At 43.7% G+C, this 20,022-nt stretch overlaps 1 protein-coding gene across 2 annotated transcripts in view; it reads left to right on the forward strand.

The window, feature by feature from the left end:
- RAPH1 (Ras association (RalGDS/AF-6) and pleckstrin homology domains 1) overlaps positions 1–20,022 on the forward strand; it is a 96,114-nt gene that overhangs the window by 34,620 nt on the left and 41,472 nt on the right. For both annotated transcript variants that reach the window (XM_061572837.1, XM_061572844.1), the window contains 6 exons: positions 2,254–2,331; positions 6,498–6,657; positions 9,369–9,490; positions 12,121–12,186; positions 13,615–13,758; positions 16,624–16,734. In XM_061572837.1, the coding sequence (XP_061428821.1) occupies positions 2,254–2,331; positions 6,498–6,657; positions 9,369–9,490; positions 12,121–12,186; positions 13,615–13,758; positions 16,624–16,734 (681 nt within the window). The remainder of the gene's footprint in view (positions 1–2,253; positions 2,332–6,497; positions 6,658–9,368; positions 9,491–12,120; positions 12,187–13,614; positions 13,759–16,623; positions 16,735–20,022) is intronic.

Below are 20,022 nucleotides of genomic sequence, written 5' to 3' on the forward strand. Positions count from 1 at the left end.
TGGCTTAACTCATTCGTGCGGCTATTAATGAAAATGATCGAACGAAAACTGAAATATACTGTAAGAAGTTTGGAGATATCTAAAGAGGAGAACACATGGCATAGAGAGCATCCGCAGGTTAATGACATCCAAACTTAATTAAAAGGTAAGTGGGTTTGGCAGGACACTGCCCGAGAAGGGGTGATAGCCAATGGTCAAGCATTATGTCGCCAGTGAGGAGATGGAGTGCTGAAATCTCATCATGTAAGTGTGTACAATGCCCAAGTATCCTTAGCACAATGGTTTCCGCACCATTTTGGCTAATATTGTTCAATGTAAAATATTGGTGAAAATACATTTTGTGAGAAATGTACATGTAAACATTGGACACTATATTTGAAATGCACAAACCTGTTGTTTTGGGGTAGTCTCATGGCCTAGCGGGAGCACATTTGCTGCTTTTTGCAGATGTTCAGAGGTGCATTGCAGTGGTTGCCCTGTTCATTACTGCAGGTGTATGAACCATAACATGCACGCCATCTGCTTTCACACAGGGATATTAAATATACCACATTAAATATATCCCATAATGTAATTTGTGAAGAGTAGGCCATTGTGTGCCTGCGTCATGGTCTAAATTTGCCAAATATTTATTTTTTATCTATGGGACCTTTTTTGGGAGTATCAAAAATGTTGCAAAATAGTAATAAGTTTTACCCCTTTCTGGCAATACAACAGGTGTTAAGAGGTTCAAACACCAAATAGATTCCTTTTGCAAGGTATCAAGTCTGCAGTAACCACATGTACTTGTGTCAAAAAAATACTTTCTAAACAACTCATTTGGGTGTTAAAGCGGCTACTCTACTTACGAACATTCGACTTGTGAACTTTCAGAGATACGGACAGGTTTGCGCGTATGTCCAATTGCCTGTTCGGATCGAGAGTCATAAATTCAACCGCTGCGCAATAGATGGCGGTGGTGGCATCTACATCTGCAGAACATGAAGAACCATTGGCATCTTCATATACAGGAGAGTACACAACTTTTAAAGCCATTCCCCATGTTTAGTGTACACGCCTACAGCATGTTTAGAATTGACAAATCGACTTAAGAGAAGACCAGGAATCTTAACTCGTTCGTAAGTAGAGGAGTCCCTGTACACAGCAACTATCGCCCCCTATTGGCAGACCACGGAGCTTGGACTAATTGTTGGTGCCAGTTTCTGGCTGCCTACCCATTTGTACTTTCCTATGCCTCTTGTTAGAAAGCTGAGCACGTCAAAACGTGTTCAGCGTTGTGAGATTGTAACTTCCATGTTGTAAATAAATAACTCATTGCATTGCCATTTCATTGCAACATTCCAAAAGCCAATCAAAGTTGGCAAGTTTAATTATATGATTAATTATATCTTGTAGGTTATAATGGGAGTTGATCATCCAAAACAAAAGTAAGCTCTCTACACTGCTGCCACTTGTAAATACATGGGCAAGACCTCTGTGAGTACGGCTGTTCACTCAAAACCAAAATAAAACTGCCAATGGAATCCTATTATTTTTTGGTTCATCCTCTTGGACGTGTTTTCCCTCGTTTAGCTGCCATTCTGTCTCCAGCCTTGTCCATTGGCCATTATTTTAGTGACGTGTTCTGTCCATGCACACTTCTTAGAAGTCAACGTAACGAGTTTGTTCTCTGATCTATGAGTTTTGTCTCTCGGTGCAGTTCCCAACTTGCACATTTCCATACTTGTTTGTGTACTTTTCACTCTTGTTTGTCATTGGCCAGGTTCTGTCCCAGGTGTCATAGTCACCAATATGCACAGATTTACAACTTTTATCATAATAAACATTGTCGTGTTGCTTTTCATTATCAAATAAATGTTTCTAAATAATTTTAACCAGCTCTCACCCATATCTCCTTTCATTAATTTGCTATTGGTCCATCTTCAGTAATAACCCATGATGCGTTCTCTGTTATGAAGATTACTACAAAACTATGAATGGTCGTATCTACGCTGTTGCATTGATGGAAGGCTGCGAGCATTCGTATGTATGTTGAACTTCTTTCATACCATATGTAGCCAACCGTTCTTATTGGAGGTGCGGGGGAAGGACAACAAAAACAACATGCAAAAACAACAAATGATTAAATTCTTATACATATACTTAAACTTCTAAGACTTTGTTAACAGACCCCTTCCTGGTTGACTAACGTTGTCACAGAAGGGAAGTTGCCTAGTGTAAACTAATGTGGTATGGGATTGTCCTCTTTTGTAGGAGGAACAGGAAGCCAAACTCAAAGCTGAGAAGATCAAAATGGCTCTAGAGAAAATCAAGGAGGCTCAAATCAAAAAGGTATGCGTGTGCTTACAATTTGATAGTGGTGTGCTTACATGCTAACAGTGGATTGTCATAGTGGAGTGTGCGCACATTGGCCTATTATATATCTGAGGCTTCATGGTGGAGAACGGTCTCTGAAGATGATATTTCGACATCCAGGCTCCTACCCACTGGTCACTTGGCTAATATTAACAATTAGTAATGCCCGTTAGGGTCACAGGTAATTAATAGAGTATTGGGGGTGAGCACTGTCCCCCTCTGCGATCTTCCCATAAGCCTCGCTCTGTTTGCTGCACTTTATTGCGGGCCGCATTCAAGAGTTTTAGCAGCCAGCTGAAAGTAAAAGTTAGTGTTATTTTCATGCACTTGGATATAATCTAATTTAACTTATATTTACAGAGCGCCTTCACTCAAAGTGCTCGACATAACTTAGAAAACGATGGCAGAATGGAATGATGTAGTTGACAGGGGTGTACTTGGGTTGAGGAATGAGTGCAGCGATAGAGGGGTACTTGGGGATCATGAAATTTTAGGGGAGGGACGGGAAGAACTGGAGGGGCGAGAGGAGGGCAAAGGAAGAGAATGGACAATTGAGAAGAGGTGATGCTTTAAGAGAGGTTGAGAAGGACTGCTTAATGGACAAGAGGAAGTTGATTCTGGTGGAGGGGTGCAAAGACTGAGAACCAAAAACGGGATTGGGTACAGGGAGATAGAGGGACAGAGAGCGACATAGAGATGTCTATGAACGAAGAGGACGAGAGGGGACAGAAGGAGATCAGAGTGGCGGGATGATGATGTGGGGCTTAGCCATGAAGCGATTGTAAGAAAAGTGTCAGGGATTTGTAAAGACAGCGTTGTAGTGAATGAGAAGCTGGGGGAGTTGAAGCAGGAGAGGCGAGGCGTGATAATTAAAGAGAAGATTGAAAATGAATCTTGCAGAAGCATTTCTCTATTTTTTGGAGGGGAGTGAGGGTAAAGGCAGGGTGACCAAACATAAGAGTATTACAATCATAGTCCAGACAGTTAAAGATCAGAGAATGAACCAGAAGTTTGGCAGCAGAAATTAAAACCAGAGGGCGGATGTTCCTCCTGTTGAATAGATGAACGTGGCAGATGCAAGTAGCGGTGGAGATGTGGGTATGTAAAGTGTGGGAAAGGTCAAAGGTGATGTCAACGTCGAGAGCAGAGGAATGGGGAGTGAGAAAGAGAGTAGGGAAGGAGATGGGTTGGTGGGGGAGGAGGAGAGTGAGAGGCAAGAAAGAGAATGGAAGGATTGGGACGATAGAGTGTTGCGCTATGCAGGATTGGATGGCAGCCAGATGGGATGTGATAGGAGAGGAAAGGTCATGGATAAATTAAGGAAAGAAGAAAATTGTGGTATCAGCATAGAAATGACGAGGAAAGCGGAAAGAGGATATAACAGATTTAAGAGACCGACTATGCAGATAATAGAAGGGACACAGAACAAAACCCGGCAGAACACCGGACATTGAGATGGGAGTGAGCGGAAACGGAGTGATTTCAGGGGACTGAGGATGTGCGAGCGGGAAGGTGAGACTTGAGCCAAGAGAGGGTTTCCAGAAATGCCGAGGTAGAAGAGTGGAAATAAGAGTGGGCGCTACAGAAGGGAGATGTTAACTTCCTCGCCTGGTATGCAGGGGTCGTGGATTTGATCCTGACCCTGATGCCTGTATATTTGGAGTTTGCACGTTTTCCCCATGGTCATGTGGATTTTTCTACAGATCCTCTCGTTTTTCCCTTGACGTTTAGAAACATATATGTAGAGTTATTTGGCTACTATAATTTTCCACGTAATGAGGGACTTCGTTAAGCGAACATTTGTGGCCAAGTCACTTCGGAAACAGAGCTACAGTGAGGGAAAAAAGTATTTGATCCCCTGCTGATTTTGTACATTTGCCCACTGACAAAGAAATGATCAGTCTATAATTTTAATAGTAGGTTTATTTAAACAGTGAGAGACAGAATAACAACAAAATCCAGAAAAACGCATGTCAAAAATTTTATAAATTGATTTGCATTTTAACGAGGGAAATAAGTATTTGACCCACTCTCAATCAGAAAGATTTCTGGCTCCCAGGTGTCTTTTATACAGGTAACGAGCTGAGATTAGGAGCACACTCTTAAAGGGAGTTCTCCTAATCTTAGTTTGTTATCTGTATAAAAGACACCTGTTCACAGAAGAAATCAATCAATCAGATTCCAAACTCTCCACCATGGCCAAGACCAAAGAGCTCCAAGGATGTCAGGGACAAGATTGTAGACTTACACAAGGCTGGAATGGGCTACAAGACCATCGCCAAGCAGCTTGGTGAGAAGGTGACAACAGTTGGTGTGATTATTCGCAAATGGAAGAAACACAAAAGAACTGTCAATCTCCCTCGGCCTGGGGCTCCATGCAAGATCTCACCTTGTGGAGTTGCAATGATCATGAGAACGGTGAGGAATCAGCCCAGAACTAAACGGGAGGATCTTGTCAATGATCTCAAGGCAGCTGGGACCATAGTCACTAAGAAAACAGTTGGTAACACACTACGCCGTGAAGGACTGAAATCCTTTAGCTGCCTGCAAGGACCCCCTGCTCAAGAAAGCACATATACATGCCCGTCTGAAGTTTGCCAAAGGACATCTGAATGATTCAGAAGACAACTGACCTCTGTGATTGCCAACAATGGTTTTGCCACCAAGTACTAAGTCATGTTTTGCAGAGGGGTCAAATACTCATTTCCCTCATTAAAATGCAAATCAATTTATTACATTTTGACATGCGTTTTTTTGGATTTTTTTGTTATTCTATCTCTCACTTCAAATAAACCTACCATTAAAATTATAGACTGATCATTTCTTTTTCAGTGGGCAAACGTACAAAATCAGCAGGGGATCAAATACTTTTTTCCCTCACTGTACATAGCTCAGTAGACCTTACCTGGTAAAAAAAAATAGTTTAGTTTTAGAGTGGGGTGATCAACAGTGTCAAAGGTGGAGGAAAGGTCAAGAATAATGATGCATGGGAGAAAATAATTTGCAAGATGGTTCTGTACATTGAGAAGGGCTGTTTTAGTGGAATAAAAAAGGGTGGAAACCAGACTGAAATTGAGGATATAGGGAATGTGAAGATATGCGGTGGGAGAGCCGGTTATGAACAAGACGTTCAAGAATTGTTGCGAAGTAAGTCAAAGAAATAGGGTAATAGTTGCCGGGAATATTGGGGTCAAGGGAAGGTTTTTTGAGAAGAAAAATAACGGCAGATTTTAAGTTTGAGGAGGAAGACACCACTGGAGAGGGGGAAATTGAAGAGGGACACGAGGTAGGGAAGGATACGGGGAGGAGGAAAGGAAGAAGGGAGGCAGGAATGGGCTTAAGGGGTGAAGAGATAGGGGGTGAGTTTTGTAAATGGCTGTGGAGAGCTCCGATGAATATGTCGGGGTGGACGTGGAGAGTGGGGGTGCAGTGATGCGAGGAGAGGAAAGTGAAGAAGATGGAGCAGTGATAGGCAGAATGGACGACTGAATGTGCTCAACCTTAGAGGAGAAATGGTGGGGGGAAGGCCAGAGCAGAAGAGAGCATTGGGTATTGGGAGGAAACGATCCGGTAGAATCAGAGGGATGGTGCAAGTTGTTGATGTTGGCAAAGAGTTGATGATGGGCAAGGGAGAAAGGACATTGTGCAGTGTTGCAGATTCAAGATCTGCAAAAAAAATTGAAAACAGGTTTGCTGCGAGGGTCTGGGCTGAGTGTGGGAGGTTTTCCAGCAGCGCTCGGCTTTGAGGGGGGCAGAAAGCCATGAATAGAGGGCCACGGGGGGGGGGGGGGGTAAGTGGGGAACGCAGAGCAGCGAGAGGGTGCTGGGAGAGGAAGGGAGAGTCAACGCATGAGTAGAAGTGGCAGCGTCATCGTGAAGAGAGGAATAGTCTGGGAAGGAAGGCTGAGAACTGAAAGGAGATTAGCCAGGAAGGATTGAGAGCACGGAGACTGCGGCAGTGGAAGAAGGGCGGGGGGGGCGGGCAGATAGAGGTGGAAGGGATGCGTGTCATCTGAAAATGTGTGGAGGTTAACCCCGTGTTTCTCTACACCGCTGTTCTAAATCTGTTTGTCTCTATCTGGCATACATGTGTGATTGTGACGCTGCATGTTCCGTCTCTTGCTGTTTGCGTGTGTTGGCAGCTGGTGGTTCGCATTCATTTAACGGATAGCAGCTCAAAGACGATGATGGTGGATGAACGTCAGACGGTGCGGCAAGTCCTCGACAGCCTGGCGGAGAAGTCCCACACGGACGGCAGTCCGGACTGGTCCCTGGTTGAAGTCATTCCAGAATTACACATGGGTACACAGCACTCACCGATTCACAACTCTGATCACTCTCTCACAGATGATCAGTTTCCTCTTTATCACTCATATATCGGTACTACCGTGGTTACTGTTCCTGTGATATTCTCACTCATTCATTCGTTCCACCCACGTTGAGTGCTTTGTCTACCGGACACTGACTGTTTAATCTCATGCAAACTGTGTTCAATCCCCCTGACGCTCACGACGCACAATCCCCCTGGCGCTCACGACGCACAATCCACCTGGCACTCACGAAGCACAATCCACCTGCCACTTGCTGCCTTGACCCACCTCATTTGCTTGCATTTTAACATCCAAAGTTAAACTGTACTTTACGCTTTGGTCTCATTTCCGGCACTAACACACTTGCAGGCATTTCCCCCACGCATTATTATGGGTCTAAAATGCTCACAAAAGCACACGGAACTAAGGCAGAGCAAGAGAGACCGAGGTGGAGTAATAATGACGGTGGGCGGGGCGTGTTTTCTTAAAAACTGGCGAGCTCTGTGTGGCTCTTGAGCTTATACCGTGATAACATTGAATAATACATTCTTAAAAGAAAGAAAAAATTGACGTAAAAAATGTAATCGTGACCATGATAAGCTAGTCGTGGGGGGAGTGGGGTGCGCTTTGGCTCAGAGCGTATGTCGCTCTCATTGACTGACCAAATGTAAACAAAGATCAGTTTGATACGTCGGCTTTTGCGACCAGTATTTTTAATTAAAAATTTTGGGTTATATCGACACGTGTCAGAACCCGTGACCACCCGACACAGCCAATTAGTAATGTTTGTCACATAAACAAAACGTGACAATTATTTACTAGTTCAGCACACCGGTGTTTTGGAGAGTAAACCCACAACATTTACAATTTTAGTACGACATTTCGCTTGTAATTCCATCCAGCATCATCGGGAGATTTTCCAGACTTGAGCATAAGCCTCCATGGTACTCCAAGAAACAGCTGAAAGCCTGTCCATTGTGGGATATACACAGGGATATTGCAATGCCCGTATTGTTTACAAATGTCTTCAGCTATGTGGCGATACTCTAAATATAACTATAGTATTCATCATAGAAAGATAGATAAAGTTGTGCGCTTACCAACGTAATGGAACGTTTGTCCCTGCGACTTGTTGATTGTGATAGTGTATGTGGGGAAAATGGAAAATTGTCATCGTCGCAAAACAAATGGCAAAGTCGGGTCGGTGGGGGCCAAGTCGATTCTGGGAATCAACACCGAACCGCCTCGTTTCTCTCTCTCTTAAGCGTTCATCATATTCATCATAGACATATAGAGAAAGTTGTTTATATATAACTATCATTTTACATCTGGAAGACTTAATTGAAAACGACATTTCGTGTGAATTTTCTCTCGTCGTTAAGTAGTTGTCCTTGCTGGCGGTTCGGTTTGATGCGGACTTTCACCTGTTTGGGATTGCGGGATCGAGATAAGGCGACATAGAGCTGCTGGCCGTGTGAGAAGACCGCCGTCTGCAGATCGATTCCAATGTAATCGAACATCTGTCCCTGCGCCTCCGTCGTTCATGCACGGGCGCGTAGGTTTGCAGCGCCCCCTGCATGAAAACGACGGGAAGTGCAGCGTTCATCATATTCATCACAGATATAGTTGGGCGTTTATACTGGTAGGAACGAAGTGAACCAGCCTACAATAGATTATATCGTCCGTCCGTCCGATGTCCGATTAGGTGTAGCAACATCGCCCCCTACTGCAAATACTTGGCATGACCCTACAAAAACCTTTAGATTCAGTGAGGCTTTCCTGGCTAAACAAGTGTAACATTCCCTTATAATTCCCTGAGATAGCTTTTAATTAAAACATTTAAATTAATGAGGCTTTCCTGGCTAAACAAGTGTAACATTCCCTTATAATTCCCTGAGATAGCTTTTAATTAAAACATTTAAGTTAAAAATTAACTCACAGCGGCCTAAAGCCTACAGCTAGGCCTAAAGCCTAGAACTAGGCCTCAAACTCTCCCTTCGTATCGTACCCCCGCGTGTGTGAAAGGGAGTTAATGTTTAATAATGTTTCATTCCCTGATGTTTTTAAATAAAAACATTTTAATTTAAAGCTTTTACATTAATAATTAAAACATTTAAATTAAAAATTAACTCGCAGCGGCCTAAAGCCTTCAGCTAGGCCTAAAGCCTAGAACTAGGCCTCAAACTCTCCCTTCGTATCGTCCGATTAGGTGTAGCAACATCGCCCCCTACTGCAAACACTTGGCAGGACCCTACAAAAACCTTTAGACTCAGTGAGGCTTTCCTGGCTAAACAAGTGTAATAATACATTATGTTTATATTCTTTGGTTATTCGTTCCTACCAGCCCACCCCGCAGGGACCTGTTTTTATTAATTGCAAGACATTCCCAAAAATATATTTGGAGTCGATGATAAAACAATGCGTACATAGGCACCCGCAAATACATGCACACAAATAACGTTACCAGTACGTTCTGGGTTGCATCGATAATGAGCCAGATATTTCACTTATCAGTGCAAACTGAGGTGGCTGTAACTGTCTGTGGCCAACAGAAGTAAATTGCGTGACAACCATTTGAAATGAGCAGCTTATCAAATAATTTACTCTTAGCTTCACAATACATTGGTATGACCAAAAACGTTGCTGCTACCAGGTGGTACTGATTTCCGCTGTGGCTCCTTGGACTGCTGTGCTGCTTTACAGAGCGCTTTTTTGAAGACAGCGAGAATCTGGTGGAGAACCTGCTGAACTGGACACGGGACAGCCCCAATATGCTCATGTTTGTGGCACGCAAGGAAAAGTACGCCATCTTTAAAAACCCGCAGGTAAGGCGCACGCATTAGGTACCAATGGCACACACATGCATTGTGCCCAAAGAGAGTCAGTGAATCTTCACACCTTGTGCTGGTTCAGTGTGAACATGAATGTATCCTGTTGATCTATTATATGGCAGAAATATGCTGATGATACACAATTGTACATCGCAGTGAAGTCAAAGTTAGATATGGAGAGCCTCGGTAACCTCAAAGATCACATGCAAGCAGTGCATGTGTGGTTTGCACGAAACGAAATGCTGCGCTCAGGCAAAAACATTTGTGGGAGTATCAGGTATAGCGGTCACAGACTCCAGGATTCAGTTTTCTACTCCTCTCAAGAGCCTCGGCACCATACTCTACCAGAATGTCGTTTTATCACCACGTGCAAAATATAGTTAGGTCCTGCAAATTTCTTATCGGAACTTCACAACACATTCGATCACGATTGAATCATGACATAGACAACACGGTGGTGTGTAGCGTAGTATCGACAAGGCTCGGTTATTGTCACGACTCTACGGGACGTCTGGCAAAACATTACCAAGCTGTAGCATGTATAAAAAATTTTGGCACGTGTCGTGATGGTAGTGCTCATCGAGCTGCATTGGCTTCCGGTTGCTGAACAAATACATTATAAGATCGCACTCATTACACACAAAGTGCTTGCCACAAATGAACCACACTACCTTGCTGATCTCGTCAAGGAGCATAAACCATCACTCGAACTCCGGTAATGCTCGCAGCAGCTTTTGGATAACCATAAAAAAAGATGGTTACTGCATCGCTCGCTTTCAGATGCACTTCTGCCGCTGTCTGGAACGCTCTTTTTTCCCGATATTAGGAAGCCACTGGAGCTATGCACTTTTAAATCTACATTGAAAACTCATTTATTTATAACTGCTTTTTGCGTGGAGTTTGTTGTCCTTCCCCTGCACCTCCAATGAGCACATTTGGCTACGTACGGTGCGAAAGAAGGTCACCATTCGTACATATACATACATCTGTCTGTGCACACGAAATTATTTTTTTAGTCATTTCATTAGTCACACCAGCCTTCGAGGAAATGCTTAATTTTAGGAGCGTTTCAACACCGAAGGCCATGTGCTTGATGGGCACCTAACGTGTTTTTCATGCGGAGGGACATATATGGGAAGGAGGTAAATTGTCTGCTTATTTATCGTGTTGCTTATCTTCTCGACCGCAATGCTTATTGTTGCTGTGTTTAGTGGTCAATTGGATCTAGTGTAATGGGTTCGTGGGGCTTGGCCTCACAGCAAATGGGCCATGCTGGACCCCACATGTACGTCCAAACAACTCTCAAATGCCAGCTGAGAGCTGGCTTTGAGGGAAAAATGATATTTCACCTTTGATCCATCCAGAGTGGTATAGGATATTTATTTATTTGGCAGCAGGGGGCACAATGGCAATACAGTGGTACCCCAGAGGTCGAACTTAATTCGTTCCAGAAGTCCATTCGAACACCGATTTGTTCGAACATCGAATTCATTTTTACCATAAGAATAAATGTAAATGACATTAATTTATCGAGACACAAGAAATATCTCATTATAAAGCATTTTTACAAGAAGTTTACAGTAATTACATGCATACAATTATACAGAAACACAATAAATAAATGGAATAAATGAATAAATATATGGAACAAATGAAATAAATGAACATTGAACTTCACTTTACCTGTAGTAAAGAGAGTTGATGTCTTGAGTGGAAGGTGGTGAGGAGGAAGAGGTGGTAAAACCTTTGTCTGGGCAAGCGTCATGCATGCTGGCCATATGCATCTCAGCCGTACAGGTTCTTTCAAGTCGCGATTGCCCGTTTGACCTCCGAATTTCGTTTGGTTTCCGGGGCAAAAAATGTTCGGAAATATCGTTCGAACACCGATTTGTTCGAGTTCTGGTGTGTTCGATCTCTGGGGTTCTATTGTAACCATGCCTCACATAAAGAAGGGCATTGATTTGATTTATCAACTCGGACCCTTTCTGTGTGGAGTTTGTATAATCTAAACTAAACGATAAAAACTATTTTTGATTTTACCAGGTAGGGCTCGCTAAGCTATATAGCTCTTTTTCAGATGCAACCTAGGCCACAATTGATAGCTCAATGAAGTGGCTTGTCATGTGGAAATTTATTACAATCAAATACTCTGAACGTACATTGATTCTACATTTGAAGGGAAGACCTGGAGAAAAATCCATGCGACCAGGGAGAGAACATGCAAACTCCAAATATACAGGCGTTGGGGTCCGGATAGAACCTCTTGCATACCAGGCGAGGGAGTTAACATCTAGCCACCACGGCGCCCCTGTATATTCAACTCCTGTTCAGGCACGGGTTTACTCTGGGTTCTCTGATTTCTTATGAGAGTAAAAAAATAATCTTAACTGGCATTGGCCAAACATTCCTATGCTGAAAAATTACCAACAATTACTCCATTGGGATTAAGACGCAGCAGCAACATCGCCCCGTTCTTGCAACAAAAACTTGGCGCGATCCTCCTAAAAAATTGTCTTGAGACTCATTGAGGCTTTACTGGGTAAACACGTAACACGATAGCAAATAATGAATAACTGATTTTATGCGAGATTTATGATTTTGATGCTTCACTGCTCTTTATCTAGAACTACCTTCTGGGCACAAATGAAACGAGTGAGATGGCAGATCGCAATAAGGAGGCTCTGCTGGAGGTAAGGTCATCGGACGTCTGCATGGGCGGTGACGTGGTCCAGCGGAAGCGCGTTCGCTGCTCGTTGTGGAGCGTTCGCTGCTCGTTGTGGCATGTTGAAGGCTTCTTTCCAGAAACTATAACATTGTATATAAGATGAAAGTGGTTGAGATAAAGAGGTATTATTAAAAGTCGTGGTGTAGTTATAGTGACAGGAGAGCAGGCGCAAGGGGTTAAGAAGGGGTAGGGATAGTGATAGTGGTTGGTGTAGTGATACGGGTAGGCCTGGTCGAAGTTGGGGGGCAGGGAGTAGCAGTAGCAGGATGATGGGCTGGGGGAGAAGAGATGGGGGTTGTTTTAAGGGAGGAGTGGAAGCAGGTGAGTGAAGATGATCGTTTTATGTGCAGTGGGAGTTGGTTCCATTGAACTTGAGCGAGAGAGCGTGACTGGGTGCAGGCTAGTGAGGGAGGCACAGAGAGGGATGGTAGAGATGGTGAGCGTAGAGGACAGGATGGGATAGAGTAGTGAGAGATGAGAGGTCAGGCAAGACCATGGAGAGATTTATCGACTAGAGTGAGACATTTAAACGGACAGCAATAGTAGACAGGGAGCCAGCTGAGTTAAGAAAGTCGTATAGCAGAACTGTAACAATTGTAGGGCGGGTTAAACTATAAAATATTTTTATTTTACCAGGTAAGGCCAACTGAGCTGTAATAGCTCTTTTCAGAAGGGACCTAGCCACAAATGATCACGTGGAAATTTAAAGCAGCCAAATACTCTAAACTGCATGTTATTGTGGAGGGAAAAACCGGAGAACCCAGTGAAAAATCCACGTGATCACGGGGAGAACATGCAAATGCCAATTATACAGGCGTCGGGGTCCGGATCGAACCCACAACCTCCTGTATACCAGGCGAGGTAGTTAACATCTCGCCACTGTGGCGCCACAGGTTAAAATGATCCTTGTTGAGGAATGTTGTATCTGTTGGAGAGGAGCGAAGAAGCTGTAGTTGGCAAGGAAGCCGAGAAGAAGAGTTGTTGTAGATGTGAGGGAAAGTGAGGGAGTGCATCAGGAGTTTAGCAACAGAGTGAGATGAGGGGAAGTGCAAAAAAATGTGTTGCCATGTGGTTGTCCTGTGGATAGACTCGTACCCACCATAGGAATGTGGAATTTCCACTCCGAGCTCAAGGCTATGAAAAAAGATCAGTGCTACTTCGGTCCTGATTTGAGCAGGAAATCACTGCCTTTTGAATTCAAAGTCCATGTTAAATGCTATCCATATTTTTGATAAGGCTTTCAAAAGAAGTGTAAGTAAAAAAACTATGTGAATGCGGAGGTTCTGAATATTTTGTTCCAATTAGATTTTTTTTTCCATACCTTCAATTTCAATAATTTCAAAACGTGTTTTGACGTGCCATATCGTCACTCTGCGCATGCGTCACGCTGCAGGAGTGTTTCTGTGGCTCCACTGTGACGGTGCCAGAGCTGGAGGGAGTGCTGTACCTGAAGGAGGATGGCAAGAAATCGTGGAAGAAGCGTTACTTCCTTTTGCGAGCATCTGGCATCTACTACGTACCCAAGGGGAAGACCAAGGTTGGTCAGTCAGAAGTTCGGGTGACATTTGTGTTCCGTTCCCCCCACCCCCAAGCCAGCATGGCCGCCTCACGTTTTACGCACGTGTAATGTATGTAACTGAGGTGCACACGCACCGTTCTTGGAGGCAATGCGTTTATTAACAACTTTACTGTAAACTGGGTTCTGTTACTAAGTGTGGCTAACTCTAGTTAGGCTACTCACTATGTGCGTGTCTGTTATCTGGATCCCTAAAATGAACCCCGAATTCCCCTTACGCTCCCCCTTTATCCCTTGGCCCCGGCCCCGCCCCTTACTGTATCAAGGCCACATGTCCTTACCCGTCCAATCGGGCCCATTTCCGGACACATTCCCTTTAGCTCGTCCAATCGAGCAACGCTTCCAGTCACGTGCCCTTAGATCGTGCTACCCGTGGAGGTAGGCCTCGGCAAGGTAAGGTAAAAGTTAAAAGGTAAAAACAACGAGCCTACCTTTACCCTACCTTTTACCTTACAACAATACAATCACTCTACCCTACCTTTTACCCTTTAGCAGGTAAGGTAAAAGGTAAAAAGCAACGAGCTTACCTTTACCCTACCTTTTACCCTTACCCCATACACATTACCCGATTACAGGGTAATTACTAGGCAACTACTACACATGAACAAGGTTTATAACGGTAAATGCTAGGTAGAGCGCTTTATTCAAATAGAATACTGTCGATGATTCCAATTTTACACGCTTTCTTTTAACTCACACTGTTGTTGTCGTTGTTGTTATTGTTGTTGTTGTATCCTCAAATCTTGAAACTCAATTTTTACCCACTTCCTAATGTGGTATCGACTGCAAACTTGGTATACTTAGGTCATACTGATGACAATACTATATCCTATCATAAAAAATATGTTTTTAAACATTTTTTATATTTTATGTTTCGGCTTGGGTCTAATTGTCCACAATCAAATGACGTTTGCTGTAATTGGCCACGGTCCCTTACGTTATGGAAAGCTTCGGGGCCACTTCCTGGAGTCGTGGAGTTCTGCCATTACTCGTACGTTTCATAAAAGCGTGTTTTTAATAAAGTTTGTTTTAATATTACTTATTAAATGTAGGCCACGGACTGCGCCACGGAGCTTTTAGCGGTAAACAAGGTACCGTATTTACCGGGTAATATTTCACGCTACCTTTACCCTGCCGGGTAATTCTTCCGAGCTACCTTTACCCTGTTACCCTTTACCATACCCCTTGGCATGTCGACACCTTTACCCTTTACCTTTACCCTTTTACCCGGTAAAAAAGGTAAATTACCTTACCTTGCCGAGGCCTACGTGGAGGCATCTACACACGTTTAACGTAGCGAGATTTTTGAAATAGCGCATTCAATTAATTTACACTTATTTTTGTTGCGTGCGCACTGTTATGGAAATAACGCGCTCCAGGGCATCGGGCCACGGTATACGGGGAACACGTTGCGAGCTCATCGTTAGGCAGCAAAGTTCAGTCGCGATGCTGTCCTGAGGTGCAGTACGGCAACCACAAAGCACGGGCAGCAGCATCAGTCAGTATCTCACGCACCATTTTTAAGATCTTGTCCCGCATGAACTTTGTGTTGCATACATTTGCCTACCAATATTTCCGGTAAACATCTTCACTACATGCTAAAAATATTTTTGGTTTACTTAATTATTATTTTCTTAAAATTGGCTGTTGCTATCTTTAATACATGTATGCTTGTGTTGTAAATATAATATGTTACTGTAACCAGTGAAATATGTAGACGTGAGAATGAGGTTCGATAGCATGCTTTCCCTAACTGCAAACCATTTCCTTTTTTTGTTATGGGAAATTTCTGTTTAATTTACACGATTTTGAGTTACGCACCATTTTTCAAGAGCACAAGCCCCACGTAAAACGAGAGGGAGCCGTAATATGATTCCTCTAAGAGTTTTGGGTTAGGCAATGTAATGATTTGACTAAACTAAAACTATAAAGTTTGTTTTATTTACCAAGTGAGGCCCACTGAGCTATATAGCTGTTTTTTCAGAAGTGACCTGGCTATCCCAAATGATAGCTCAAAGAAGTGGATTATCACGTGGAAATTTACAGCAGCCAAAACCTCTAAATACATGATGTTGATTCTAAATGTGGAGGAGAAAACCAGAAGACCAAAAGAAAAATCCACACGATCATGGGGAGAGACACACAAATTACAAATATACAAGTGTCAGGGCTTTGGATAGAACCCACGAACTTCTGCATACCAAGTGAGGTAGTTAACATCTCGCCACCATGGTGCCCCAAATCTGTATCTAAAAACCCTCTGCTACCCGACACAGCCAAAGTGTTTAATGCACCATTTATTATATTTTCAACTTTTACCAGTAAGTTGAAGAACAATTCTCGCAACCAAATGCAGCAGTTGAGTCAGACTATCTGCTTAAGAGTGCGGCATCAAGCATCATCAGGACAAGATCCAGGAAGTCAGAGTAACAGTCTGGGAAGTTGGAGTATCATACTTCCTGGATTGTAGTGTCGAGTTAAACGCCGCGTATCTCATGCTGAATGTACCTGAGAAGACTTGTTCTTAAACTCAGCGGTGAGTTAAAACAATGATAATTGGCCCTTTTCTTTCAGTTGTGTTGGATGGGAGAGGGTTTAGTATGATGCAGATTTGGTCAGGCCATTACGTGGCCTAATCCAAAAATCTATTACGAATCCTGGAATATTTTTTGTTGTTGCAAATGTGTCTATGGAGATTACGCGGATTAAAGCAACTATGACGATCACATTGATGTTGTGGGAATGTTGGCTTCCAAAAGTATTCCAGTTGTGCGATTAATACAGTGATTGGATCTAATATTTTTTGCACGTGTGTTTGATTTTCAGACATTGCGTGACCTGTCCTGCTTCATTCAGTTTGATCACGTGAGCGTGTACTATGGTCAAGACTTCCGGACGAAATACAAAGCTCCTACGGAATACTGTTTTGCCCTCAAGGTGAGCTCTGCAACATGCTCGTGGTCAACCTTTCCTGATATGTATTGGCTTCAGCATTACACCCCTTGATTCACTAATGTTGGGAACCTATTATGTATAAGTGGTTAGAGAGATATTTTTTTTTAGAATTTATAACTTTAGGCTGACCCTGCAGAATTATTAACAACCTCTGGGCCATACATTTTGTGGTCCACTTACTGGCTCAAGGTTGTAAACAGGAGGTCAGCTCTCCTTTAATGGTAACAACCTTGCTTGATAAGCAGGAAGTTGTGTTGTTGTCACATCTACGTCTCTATATAAGTGTAGTGAGTCCAACTAGTCGCAGACGTTATCTTGGGAGCAACACTATTTATTACGCAACTTTAACACAACATTCCACAATCTACACTCGGGTCTCGAATGCCCATCTTAACCATGCTACGGCAGAACTAGACACGGTTCTCTATCCCGGCCCGGACCACAAACGGGGTCCCGGACCGCGTGGCTAGAGGCTTCTTCTTCCCGACGTGGATCTTCATACCAGCACACGAAGAACCCCGAGCTCCTCACAGGGCCCCGTTTTATCCCCCTGGGCTGGTGCTGGCTCCGCCCTTCGCCCCGCTCACCTTCCAGATCTCTCGAGCTCTTTTCTCGAAGGCCACAGAGAGCTCTTTTATATTACGTGACCGCCCAATGGCCCCCATCCACCGGTGGCCCCCCTCCAATATCATCCGGTCACGTGTCAGCAGGTCAACCAGTGTATTATGCCCCAACGTAACCCTGGCTGGCTGACGCTCCCTCACCGGGAGCCCGCACCGCACACTGCTCGCGGTGCCTCCGCGCTGACCAGTGCTCACCCAAGCCCCGCTAGGGCTGGTACTACGCCCCGTTGGCGAGCTACACATAATGTCAGCACATTATGCGCCGTAGCTTCGTAAGCCCGGCACCACACAGTGACAATCACAGTCACTACATAAGGAACGAAACAGGTGGACTTCTCCACCATTCTGGCTGTCGCCTGATGAAGCTTGTTGTAATTACTGGTGAAACGTCATACTCAGATTGTAGATGTTGTGGCTTGGCTCTCCAACACACCGGTGTGCTATACTAGTGACGAATTAGCATGTTCTGTTTACGTGACAACAATTACTGTACATCCTCTAAGAAGCCAGTCACCCAGGAGGAGATAACCCAGACCAAAGTTAAACTTGACAGACTCCTGAATGAGAAAATCACCACCCTTTGTCTGAAATTCAAATTTGCCTTTCAGCGGCTCCTCCAATTCCACAAGAACATTATTTTCCAGACTGGAAAATGCAATTTAACCCCTTGCGGCAATGATTACAACCACAAAAGAGATTTGAGAAATTGCATTTGGAGCAAGAGAGCATAAAATCAAGCTACGTGCAGAGTATATCCCTCTGACCCTCTCTGAAATCAAAACCTCAATCCCAACACTTTTTCAGAGAATTGAGGTTTTTGGAATGGCCTCAGGATACAAATTCTTCATTGATAAATCAGAGGCGATGTCCCTCACGCTCGCCAAGCCTGCTGCCTTTATCCACCCCTTCCATTGGAACCCCCTCACACATTGACTATCATGACGTCGTTTCCAAAGAAAATTTCAGGCAAACTTTCCCCTCGTATGACAAGAAATCAATGCTTCTTTCCTCGATTGGAATACGTTTTTTTCCCTTCTGAATTGAGTTTACCTCCTGAAAATGATGGTTCTACCCAATATTCTTTACCACTTTCTGATGATCCCAACAAGAATTTGCACATTTCTCCATTAATCTGTGGCCACAAACTTGTTAGTATAGATTACCAGACTATATCCTCCGCGAAGGGAAAATGAGATCTTGCGATCCCAGACTTCTGTAAATATTAACTGGCTAAATAGGAGTATTTCGATTTAAAGCTTTCGTGACTGCAGGGATTCATCTTCTTGGTTCTTTCGGTAAAGTCACGTAGAAGGGAAATAATAAAATAATAAAAATAAAACATAATAAAATAATTCTCACGACGTTTCGGCCACAACGCAAGCAGCCGTCCTCAGGTGAAGAACAGGTCTGTCAGAAAGACAGTGTCTGAATGAATTCTGAATGAATTCAGACACTGTCTTTCCGACAGACCTGTTCTTCATTCATTCAGACACTGTCTTTCCGACAGACCTGTTCTTCACCTGAGGACGGCTGCTTGCGTTGTAGCCGAAACGTCGTGAGAATTATTTTATTATGTTTTATTTTTATTATTTTATTATTTCCCTTCTACGTGACTTTACCGAAAGAACCAAGAAGATAAATAGGAGCACTTATACAACGTTATATTAATCCAGGCAGTCTTTGAGGTACTGGGAAGGAATAGGTAGAGATATCAGTAGCTCCACGGGGCTTGGCAGGACCAACCATCATCTCCTTACCCCAAGGACACAGTCGCTCGCTTTAATCCACTGGTCAGCCAGCTGCACGATGTGAGGAATCGCTCAGATGTCAATGCTGTGTCCGCCTCAAGCATCCAGCCCCACTCGGCCACCTGGGGGAACCTAAGCATCTGCATAAATAACAAAGGTGGTGTGGACTGCCTCTCCTGCAGCAATGCAAATATTAAAATAATTTCCGGAGCTGCTCATGGGGTCAATACTTTTCAAAACATCGGAACCATGAACGATATTCCTAATTTACACTTTTTCAGACACCTTACATATCAGAAGCGCCATCAACAAGACCCAGAACAAAGACTTAACTACTAAATCCCGAATTGATAACCTGGCTTTGGAGCGGTAGAACTACATATACAATTGCAGAATCCTGCAATATCCCGCCATCATATAACAGGCCAATCAAATCCAGAACTAAGGTGCTATGGGATGGGATATGTGCTAACCCCATTAGACTTTCAGTCACTATATAATAGTCCCAGATCTCCCCTCCTAGGGACCATCTAACTACAATTTCCACACGGCACTTGCGGCACCAGCCAGGAGTGGTGCTCATTCTATAGCGACGTCTCATGAGATGCCGACGAGGCGCGGCCCGAACGTGCGAGCGTGTGCTCCGGTCTTGCCCGGACTTCGAAGAGTTTTACACCACTACCATCGAACAATTAAATAACAAAAAAATTACATCACAAACATCACTCCGTCAATTAGAGGTCTCACTTTTAGGAATCAACCCTCGCCGAGGCTTCTCGAAAAGTCAATATGCTGCACTCAAAACATTTGATGTAGCAGCAGGTAAAATTATACAAGGCATCTGGAATTCCTTTTTTACCTGCTTTGTTTATCGGTTAGCTTCTCGGGACCACCTGTGG

This window comes from Lethenteron reissneri, chromosome 7 (assembly GCF_015708825.2).
Source record: "Lethenteron reissneri isolate LAM-NWPU_2019-01 chromosome 7, ASM1570882v1, whole genome shotgun sequence".
In the NCBI taxonomy this organism is placed as follows: domain Eukaryota; kingdom Metazoa; phylum Chordata; class Hyperoartia; order Petromyzontiformes; family Petromyzontidae; genus Lethenteron; species Lethenteron reissneri.